General features: G+C 34.5%; 1 protein-coding gene across 1 annotated transcript; it reads right to left on the bottom strand.

The window, feature by feature from the left end:
* Positions 1-6,668: 6,668 nt before the first annotated feature.
* On the bottom strand, positions 6,669-9,123 carry LOC112732411 (DCD domain-containing protein NRP-B). Its single transcript, XM_025781130.3, has 3 exons — positions 7,549-9,123; positions 7,340-7,440; positions 6,669-7,248 (listed from the first exon to the last, which is right to left on the bottom strand). Exons 1-3 carry the CDS (start codon positions 8,255-8,257, stop codon positions 6,982-6,984), a joined length of 1,077 nt encoding a protein of 358 aa, XP_025636915.1. The 5' UTR covers positions 8,258-9,123; the 3' UTR covers positions 6,669-6,981.
* Between the last annotated feature and the right edge of the window lie 2,613 nt (positions 9,124-11,736).

Here is an 11,736-nt window from a genome sequence, read left to right as displayed (position 1 = left end):
GCGCATTTTTCTCTTCCTAGCGCTCTCTTAGTGAGCACCGAGTTACAATATTGAGCGCTCCTAGTATGTACGGATGGCACAAGGCTTGCCTCCCAAGCTGAAATTCCCGAGCGTGGCACTCACTTTCCAAGCTTCCCTTTCAATTAACGTTTCCATGCTTTAACGTAGTGCTCTCTTGCTTAATGAACGCTTGCTCTCTTGCTTGGTTCATGAATTTGATGGCGTTACTAATGTATTGCATGCTTTAATTAGCAATTCATGGTAATGCATGCATAAGATATTAATACTAATGTATCATGTTACTAATGCCAAGGCTTCATAGTCATAGGCCACGCTTTTAAAAGCGTGGCCTAAGGTTCCAAAGCGTGCTCAAATTTTAAAAATGTGCCCCAAAATTCTTCTTTTCTTTTTTGAGCTGATTTATTGCTATTTTGCTTCTTTTTCCACTTATTTCCTTCAAAATTTATAAAATTAAAAGATCAAAGAAATATACCATTTTAAGCACAAAAGCATTCAATATTTAAGCGCTAATCATCAATTTCTTGTATGAAAAAGCATAGAAAAACATGACATGATGACATGTCATCAGGCATAATGCAATTAATCAAAGTAAACAAACACATAGAAAATGCATATGATAAATGCCTATTCTATTGGCTGTGATATCACTTGTCGGTTCAACTACCAACCCGACACATCCACTTGGGATGTCACCTTTCTGCCACGCCCCTGGGATATAGTGCCTGATTCACTTTTGTACACCCCTGGAATATAGTGCCCGACTCACTTTTATGCGCTCCCTGAGATATAGTGCGCGGCTCACTTTTCTGCGCTCTCTGGGATATAGTGCACGACCCACTCTTTCAGGGTATAATGTCCAAGCTCACACTTATGACATGAAAGGTTATGTGAGTGGGAGACTGTCTTAGTCCTCACATTTGAACGTAGGCGGGAGACTGCCATAGCCCTTACACCAGCACCGCAACCTTGACAAGCAGGATCCAACCATCATCCTTGCCCGAGGTGCATAGCGACTTACCAATCATGATATATCAATAATGAATTGCTCAATCTCAACGATCACTTTTTATCTTTAACAGATTCATCAATCTCAATCTTTCATAATTCATCATTTGTATTTATTTCTCAATTACCATCAATATCACACTCTGTCAATCCACTCTAGTTAACCCATCCAAAGAACTTTCTAAACTTAGGTCACCGTCTTTAAACTTATAACAAAATAAAATTCATTTTTATTTACTCACTACTCTATCGCTCATCCCAAAGCCTAAACACTAGTTAGGGGACCTTCAACAAGTGTTACGGGAGTTTGGAAGACTAGAGAAATAGTTGAAAACACTAAAATACAATTTTAGCAAAACAGGGTGGTCATGCATACGCATTCCACCCTTTGCGTACGCATGATGTAAAATTTTCACGTCGCGTACGCGAGCCACCTCCGCATACGCGACCATTTAGGGCAGAAAGGTATGCTCGCGTACGCGTGCCACCTGCCGTGTATCCGAGATTTCAAAAATCGTCATTTTCACGTACACATGCCCTCCGTGTACCCGAGAGTATTGGGCAGAGCCATGGACTTGTGTACGCATGACATCCCCCGCGTACGCACGAATGCGAATTTTTCCAAAAAGCTTATAAGTGCAGGAAATTCAATTTTTACACAAAACTTCAAATGCGCATAACTTTTTCATTAAAAAATATTTTCCATTCGTTGTTCAAACGTTATAAACTACACGGATCCAATTTTCATTTAAGAAGTTTCACAAAATTTGGGGGTTTGAAAATCAAGTTATGACCCATCAAAGTTAGTTAAAAATAAGTTTTTACCAAAATTTACCAAAGCCTCTAGTTTTTAAAACTTTCAACCAATTTCAGTATGTACCATACCAATCTCAATACTAACACTCCTACAAATATCAAAACCTCAATCATTCCAACACTTAAATAATTCAATTTATCTATCTATCAATCCATTAAGTCCACAATTTCCAAATCCAACAACATTTTCCTATATTAAATGCCACACTCATAAATATCATCAATCATCATCAAAATTCCTAGTCATCATCATTTCATAGCATCATACTAAAGTTCAATCATACAACTCATATCCACTCTCCAATCAATCCAACACACACATACATTTCACAACAACACTTAATAATTTTCAATCATCAATTTACATCATTCAAACTTCATTCAATTACTCACATATCACATTCAATCATTCCATTTCATCAACTTACCCGGTCATGGCCTCCGGCTCAATCTTTCTTATCAATCAAATTCATACAATTCGACCTCAAATCTTCATTCACCATGCTCATACCACATCCTCATACAATTAATCACATATTCAATCATTCAATCCTATCTTAAGCCAACTAACCTAAGTTTCACATAACATTACATATTACCTAAAGAAAATCGAAACCATACCTTGGCCGATTTCTTCCAAGCTTCCAATTAAGCCACCAAACCAAATCAACAATTTCAAGCACCAAAGCTCACTTCCAAGAAATCCAATTAGCCAAATCAACTCCAATCAACATGAATTTCAAGCTAGTTTCACACAATTACCTAAAATCAACACTAGAGTTCATAGAATTAGACAAACCACAAGGGTTTAGAGTTACCTTACCTTTTCCACTGAAACTTGAGTTGAAACCTACTATTCTCCCAAGCTAGATTACACCTAAACAACCAAACCATGAAAATTTCAATACCCAAAAGCCAATTTTGAATTTGACATAGGACAAAAAGCTGGAGCAAGAAATTTGAGTTTCTTACCACTTTGTTTGGATAGACTTAAAGAACTCAGTGAGACGAACGCATGATCACAAACAGTGTGGCGATCAGAATTTCGGATCAAAAGTTATGATCCAAGGAAGAAGATGATGAATAGTGATAATAAGGTTTCTCTTCCTCTCTTCCAATCTCAGTGTCTCTCACTCTCTTTTCTGAATAAGGAGGCTGAATGCCTCTTATTTGGGTATATATATATATATGGTGGGTTTGGGCCCAACTTTGTCCCGGTTGGATTTTCGTTCGTTTGGCTCAACTTCGGGCCAAAACCTTTAAAATAAGTGCCCGATTTTCTATTCCAAATATTTTTATCTTCACAAAATATGAAATTCAATTTTTCTAAATTTATTTACTCATAATTTAATTTTTCTCACTCACAGTGCCGGACAATTTAAGCCAGTACGTGCCCTTTCGCGATAAAAATAAGATTTTTACGCTAAATTTTATTTTCTTCTTTAAATTTTCTAATTTAACATTTCTTATCATTTTCAACTTATTTCAGACAATTTAATTATTTTTTATTCTATTTTAATTAAATAGTTTATTAAATTTTTGGTTCTTACAAGGACTAAAAGGAGATTTAGGTGACAAGAGAGATGGTGTTATATTGGAGATGTTGCAAAGATGGTAGAAAAAACCTGAAAGAAAAGAATAGTAAAGTCCCCTATGTTTGTGCTTCACTCAAAACTTAAAAAATATAGACACCGAATAGTGGAGTGGCAAAAACAGGGAGTCAATAATACAAAAATCAAAATGAAAGACCTTAGAGGTAAGTTCAAAGAAGAGAAGAATAAAAATAATGAGGTAGATTGGATCTTAATTCGAACATTAGAAAAGGAATTGGAGCAGGCATATTTAGGTGAGGAGAGATATTGAAAAGAGAAGTCACGATCACAATGGCTAAAATGGGGAGGGATAGGAATTCAAGATATTTTCACTCAAGAACCCAAGCCAGAAATAGACAGAACAAGCTGCAGAAGTTAGAGAATGGTCAAGGGAAGGTGAGGTCAGATGCGAAAGGAATAGCAAATATTGCACAATAGTATTTTTAGAGCCTATTCACGTCTTCTAATCCTAGAGATCCGACAACAAAAATTGAAGCAATTCCTCAGAAAATAACGCAGAGTACAAACTGGATTCTGGTGAGACCAATTAGTCAGAAGTTAAAAGAGCAATTTATTCTATCAATCCCTTCTCTACACCAGTGGATGACAATTTTACTGCTAAATTTTTTCAGCATTTCTGGAGGATAATTAAGGATGATACCATTCGAGCAGCTGCAAGCTTTTTCAATGGAGGAAGAATATTAAAGTCCTTCAACCATACTCATATTTGTTTGATCCCTAAGATAAACAGTGCCTCTACTATGTCTCAAATTAGACGAATAAGTCTAAGTTTTGTTTTCTATAAAATAATTTCTAAGATACTGATTCACCGTATGCAATTAATTATTAATAAAGTGATAAGTGATAATCAAAGTGCTTTCATTAGAGGACGATTGATTAGTGACAATGTGTTAAATTTCTCACGAGTATATGCATTTTTTGAAGAATAACAGGTTTGGAGAGGGGATATGGCCTTAAAACTCAACATGAGTAAGGCGTATAATAGAGTGAAGTGGAGTTTTGTAGAGAATGATGAAACAAATAGGCTTCTGTGATAGATGGATTAGATGGCTGAAGGAGTGTGTTACTATTGTATCCTATTCTATTACTGTGAATAGTCAACCTCAGAGCTTTTTTAGGCGTACAAGGGGGCTTCGACAAGGAAACCCCTTCCCCTTATCTTTTTCTGATTTGTGCAGAAGGAGTTTCTCATATGCTCCACAGAAGTGAACAGGATCATGAGATTAACGGGTTTAAATTGAATAGTAGATGTCCTACAATTAGCCGCCTATTTTTTGTGGATGATTCTATCTTGTTTTGCAAAGCTACAAGGCAAGAGTGCGGGACGTTAATGAAAATTATTCGAGTTTATAGTAAGATAAATGGTCAAGAAGTGAATTTGAACAAGTCATCAATTTTCTTTAGCAATAATACCCCTTAAGAAGAACGGACAGCCTTATCTACTATCCTATAGGTCTCACACATTGGCTCATATGACAAGTATTTAGAGCTACTATTAGTGGTGCATAAATAAAAAAATTGAGATATTTAGCTACATCAAGGACAAAAAAATTACAACATTAGAAGAAAAGTTCACTTTTAACAAGTAGAAGAGAGGTGCTTATAAAGTCAATTGGATCTGCAATTCTAATCTATACACTTACTTATTTCAAATTATTCGACACTCTCATTGATAATTTTCGGAGGAGTATAATACAGTTTTGGTGGAGTCACAAAAAGAATAAGAACAAGATGTAGTAGATTAAATAAAATATATTGTATAAAGATAAAAGTTAAAGTAGTATGAATTTTAAGGATTTAAAAGGCCTTTAATCTAACAATACTAAAAAAACAGGGATGAAAATAAAAATAAGTATTTTCACTTTTCTTCACCTAACTTCTTGTTTTGTTCATTTCTTGAAATAGATCACCTAATTCACTTCATACATCGCACTCACTCATCTCCAACGCTCATTGAAACCCAAATTCAGCTTCAAAATTTAAATCAAAATAATTGTTCAAATTAAATTATATAAATCAAGTAATTCCCCTTCTCCCTAACAACTTTTTGGGACAGACGGATATCTTCCTTTTGTTCAGAAGCAAAACCACTAATTAAAAGATGGTGTACAAGTTACCAAAAAAAAAGATCGTGTACAAAGTGTATGAATGGAGTCATAATAGTCGGTTCAAGATAATAAAAATCAAATCATTTGATAGTGCCTAATTGACGGTAATTACAAAGTGTCGGTAGAGTCTCCAACGAAAAGAAAAATATTAAATATGTTAAAAAATATTTTGTACAAAATTTATACATTTATGTTTAAAAATATTAAAAACCAATACTCTTAGATAAAAAAAAAGTTAGTATTCCAATAAGAAATAAAAAATTAATTACCAAGTACATATTTTTGTAACAAATATCCTTTAAAAAATCCAATAAATAAATATCTTCCTACCTAAACTATTAAGTTGTGTTTGAAAAAACATTGAGACTGAAAAATTAAAAAAAAATTTAAATATTTATATTATATTTGATATAAAATATATTAAATTATATTTTAATATTATATTTAATTTCAAATAAATATAAAAATAACATAAATTAGAATTTAAAAAATTAAATAATAATATTTTTAAAAAATATATTATTAAAATTTTAATTTTCATCTAAAAATTTCAATCTCATATTTTTACTTTCTAAAAATACCGAAACACTGAAATTTTATATCCCAAAATTAAACTTTTAATTCCAGCCGATAACTACCAAAAACAATACTAAATTTCATTCCCAGATTTTGAAAACAAAGCCTACCTCATAACGTCTATTGTTGGGAAAAGAATTGGGGGTAATCTGTAGAGACAGTGCTGCAGCAATCCGTTGCAGTTGCAGATTGTTTGTTTCCTTGTAACAAAAATTAGATACAATTGCAGTAGAATGAAATCCGAGCTTCAAAAAAGCCAAACTCATGTTTCATCCTGAATATTTCAACTTTATGTTTTACTAGAGATGCGAAACTCGTCTCGGAAGTTGAATAACTTTGAAAGCAGATACATGAACTAAGAGCCCTGTAGACTGTAGTGGAAGGAAAAACCAAAGGAGGAACAACGGAATTTCTAGTTCCAGTTATCCAGTCTTCCACTGATCAGACACACATTCTAACTATACGAAGCTGCAACATGATGGGCAATCACTCACCCTCATCATGTAAGGTTTCACTCACCCTCATCATGTAGGTTTCAACCTTATATATATATTCTCTTAATTTGTTGATAACAGTATACACCATGAAATTAAAACGGAGAAAAATTGGACAATCATGCATAGCAGGCTCTATACAAAAGCAGTAGAAGAAAACATACATACATAGGAGGGAATATCCAGGTGTCGTCTACTATTTATTTATATAGGATCTAAGATCTTGCTTTTATGTTTGGACTTTTGTCAGTCCATAACATCTAGAACTAAATATGTATTGAGTATTGTTGATGATGTATTGTCTTGTTGTGTTGGTGTGTGTGATTTGGTATTGTCCATCCTTATTCCTTAGTCAGTTAAAGCCTTGAAAGCGTCGTTGAAAGTGTGTTGTTCTGCAAAGATATCGAGCAGAGAGAGTGCCTCGGGAACACTGAGTTCAAGACGGAATTTAGGGCCATCATAGTGGTGAAGGATAGGCCTAAAGGAATCCTCCTCAAGTGGTTCACATGTTTTCCTTGTTATGACCCGAACCTGAGCCGGGAAACGGGATTCACCGGGGCACTTCTTGTCCTCCCAAGCACTTGCATCTATGTTTGACCCTCCAAAACTAGCAGCCTGTAACCACCCCAATTAACTTCCATCATTCATTATTATTATTCTCCAAAACCCAAAATCAAAAGTTATCAAGAAAATAAACGGAACATACCTCAAAGATGCCGTGCAGTTGGTGGGTGGAATAGTTGTAAAGGAAAAGGGGCAGCCCTGGAGTGATTGCCCGCACTGAATCCCTGTACCGTGGAGGCAGACCTAACAAATACACACAACCACATTTACCATACAATTCAAACACACCTTGGTATAAACTACTAGTCACAATTACTGTTAAGCAAAATAAAACATTAAAACTAGACATACCAAATAGCTGTCTTTTGAGATTCTCTGCCATGGTATCATTGTTGCAAACGAAGATGTATCCCCCAATGGTTTCATTCCTTGGTAGAGCCTCCGATGGCGGCAGCGTCTTGAACCTCTTGTCGGCACCGGCCTTCGCCTCCTTGTTATCATTATCCCCTCCTTGCTTGTTCTTATTATTATTATTGTTGTTGTTCTTCTTGGAACTTTTCGGTGGGTGAAATACCACCTCATCTTCTCCCTTATTACCCTTCAGTCCTTTGAGATTAATATTCATGTTGTTGTTGTGGTTGATACTGCTGTTGAAGTTTCCATAGGAAGGTTTGGAATAAATCCCTTTGTTGAAGCCACCGTTGACCATGCCCATGCCAACACCACCGACAAGGTCAAGGTTGGTGGTGGTGGTGGTGGTGTTGTAAGGCATGGTGAAGAGAGATCCATTGATGGTGTTGTTGTTGATCTGCTTCCAGCCATCGTTGAAATCAGAGAGAGGTGCTTTTGACTTGTTGAGAAGCGGTGATGGTGAAGGTGACGGTGATGAGTTGATTTCACCGCCGACTTTGATGTCGAAGTTCCTCCTTTCATCAGGCCTCTTTGAACTGTAATTGTTGCTCCAAATGGAATCGTTCAGAGACAGGTTCGCCAGATTTGAAGCCTGCACACGAAGTTGGTCACTGAATTGCCAAAATGACGACTCTTGATTGTTCTCCATCTTCACAAATCCAACGCAGATTCCTTCAAATCTGAGTGCACTTTTGAGTATATGTTAGGAATGAATATATAGATAAATAAATTGTTGCTGCTATGCAGAGCAGGGAGAGAGAGAAAGAGAAGAAAAAGTAGCAGTAGGTGTGCAGAGAGATCTGCAGGACAGTAATGGATTGGAATAAGAGATACAGGAAAGACACTTGTTAAGTATATAACGCGGCCAAGTGTGTGTGTGTGTTTTTTTTTTAACCACGAGATAAGAAAAAGGAAATGAAATGAAACTTCGTGGAAAGTTATTAAGGCCAAGGGACAACGAGGGGGTTGCGTGTTTAATTCTCAATTGTTGAAATGAGATTTGTCTTTGCTTTTGTCAGTTTCTATTTTTCCTTATATTTATTAGTAGTAATTTAATTAGTTGGGAAAGTGATTAGTGAGTGATGATGATGATAAAACGCGTAGAGGTGATGAGGTGGCAGAGAGAGAATGGAAAGGGGGCAGTTGGGGTTTTCATCGTGTACAACATTCTAGAAGGTGGCACACCTTCCAGATTGAGTTGTTACTCTACCCTTAGCTTGAGTTCACACCAACAATTTTGAATACTTCTTTTTTTTCTTTTTTAATTTTACAACTACTACTTCGCATATAAGAAAAGTATGAAATCAAACCAATTAAAATACAACATTCAACAACGTTACATAGGCGATGTTAAAAACAAGGTCAATACTATTTATTGAAGATCATGTTGTGGTTTTATTTATAATTTATAATCTCTTGTGATTGCTCCTTTCCTTAGGTGCTAAGATAAGGAAGGATTTGAGTTGGACGCGTAAGCGAAGGTAACACTGTGGAGCGTGTGAGTGCGAGTGTGACAGTGTTGAATTGAATAAGTAAGAAGCAATATAGGGTTGGATGTGGTCCGTCTCCTACGGCCACGTCCTACATATTACATGTTCAATGCACCTATATTAACGCCACGAGGCCATTTCCCCCTTATGCCACACATATCTAAAATTTTTAGGAGTAAAGACTCAATTCTGTCTTGGTCCATTTTTAAGAAGGACAAAGCGATTTCTGTTCAAAAAAAATGAACACTTTCATTCTCAATCTTTTTATTTTGGAACAATACAGTTTTTTTATTAAAAAATTTATTAAATAATAATAAAAATTAATTTGTAGAGAGTTTTATTTGTATTTTGTGTGGGTTTTAAATCTCCACAAAAAATTTTTCAACAATATAACCAATTACTACTACTACTATCATTATCTTTTTCATCCTCATTATTATCACTCCTATCTCTATTATTTTTATTGTGTAACTATATTTTATCATCATTATCTCTTCTACCTTTATCATCACCAATACCAATATTATCAACATTAAAATTCTATTCTTTCATTTTTTATTCGATGTTATTTTTTTTCTTTAAAAAGTATTGTATTATAACTACTTTTTTTTGTGGCATCATTTTTATCAATGGTTTTTCTTCACTTAACCACCATTGATGAAGGAATTTTTTAAAAACAAAGTTATTAATAGTTTGTGGAGGTTTAAAATCCCCCACAAAATACAAATAAAATCCCACAAAATTAATTTTTATTATTATTTAATGAATTTTTTAACAGACGAACCGTATTGTTCCAAAATAAAAATGTTGAGAGTGGAAGTGTCCCTTTTTTTGGACAAAAATCGCTTTATCCTTCGTGAAAATAGATAAGGACCGGATTGGATATTTACTCTTTTTTGAGTAATGCGCACCTTTTTCTTTTTAATTTGTTAAAAACATATTTGATGTAGATAACAAAATTTTAAAATAAAGTTAAAATAAAATAAATTTAATAATATTTTTAAAATTTTTTAGCAAATTAATAAAATGTTTTACTTAAAAAATTAATTTTCTATTTTAATTTTGTTAGACTAATACTTATTTTATTTCACAAATTTTTTTAATTAAAAAAATTATTTTTGTATTGGAATATAACTAATGGTGCATTCCAAAATTAATGTTTGGTTAGAATTGTTAAACAGAGGTAAACTTTAATGATTATAAAGTTAGTTTAAATTTTTGGTGGTTAGTTTTGTCTGCGTTCAGATCTTTTATAATTAGAAATGGTTATTTATTTATTTTAAAAAAATTTAAAATTAATTTAATAATAATTTTATAAAAATAACTTTAACATAAATAAATTAGACATAATTATAGTCACCAAAAAATAAACATAATTATCATGAATTATTATTGGATTAATTTTAAATATTTACAAAATTTAGCTGTTAGAAGTATATTTGATATAAATAAAAAAATTTTGGCAAAATAAAGTTTAGAGATTGTTCCTGTTTGGAACTGAGCTCCGAGGTATAGATCGGATGCAGTTGGAAGAGTGCTGGCAACGTCCTACTCCTGTGTACTGCACCACAGGTTTTTTCCTTGCCCGAGCAATGTGGAGAACCTGCAAAAAGGACTCTGATACTTAAGTCAGTTCGTGATCAAGAAATAACAATAATAGTGCTTTACCGAGCTTTATTTTTTGTGGTTTTGTGTGTTTTATATACTGTGTGTGTTAGGTCATTCGTGTATTGTTATTTATGCTTGAAAAAGGTGCTTGTTGAAATCGCAGGATTCTTGGGATGTGATTCGAGGTATACAGCAGATTACTCTTGTTTGGCACAACTGACTTTGACCTAGTAGTTCTGAGGTATAAAATCGGATCTATTTTTTTGGGTACGGATCACAACCCCCAAGCTTGACTTGCTAATGTCGGTAGCAAGTTGAGCTTTTGTCTGAATATCCGACGTTATACCTGTTTTGCTTGTATTTGAGCCCCCAAGCTAAATGTGGTACCGAACCGTTGTTTTTTGTTGCTTTACAGCTAGTTTTGCATTTATTGCCTTTGGAAACCACAAAGGCATGTTCGCAATAAATAGTAGTGGTGTATTACTTCGAGGTAATCATGGTCGTTAGCTTCTTGGTAACTTGAACAATTTTTTTAATCTGACAGCCAGGTCTGATCTACCAATTTGATTGTTTTACCTAAAACTCCTTCAGTTCACTTGCGTTGGGGAGTTTTACTAAGTCGAAAAGGATGGCAGCAAAAGGTTAGTTTTTTTTCACTACTTTCTTGTTTTCTATTTTGCTGGGTTTTAACTATGAAAAAACCAGACAACAAAGTTGTAGAGGTTAAGGACGATTTGTATGAATGGGTGCATGCGGATGTTAAATGTCGCGCTTCCCTTTTACAGAATCTTAAGAGCTTGTCTGTGCTTGATGCTGTGAACTAGGTTCATGGTGGCTTTGGTATTGGCATCGAGTTGCTTTCCTGCAACGGAGAGGAGAGGATTTGTGAAAAAAGGAGGGATTGGGCTTACTTTTATGTATATACTTGCTTGTTTTCTAAACGGAATGTGAAGCTCCCTTTCACAGAGTTTGAGTACATGATTTTGACACAGTTGAACTGTGCCCCCTCTCAACTCCATCCTAACTCCTG

The sequence above is a fragment of the Arachis hypogaea genome, chromosome 13 (assembly GCF_003086295.3).
Source record: "Arachis hypogaea cultivar Tifrunner chromosome 13, arahy.Tifrunner.gnm2.J5K5, whole genome shotgun sequence".
Classification (NCBI taxonomy): Eukaryota; Viridiplantae; Streptophyta; class Magnoliopsida; order Fabales; family Fabaceae; genus Arachis; species Arachis hypogaea.
This window is presented reverse-complemented; position numbering and strand designations above follow the sequence as displayed.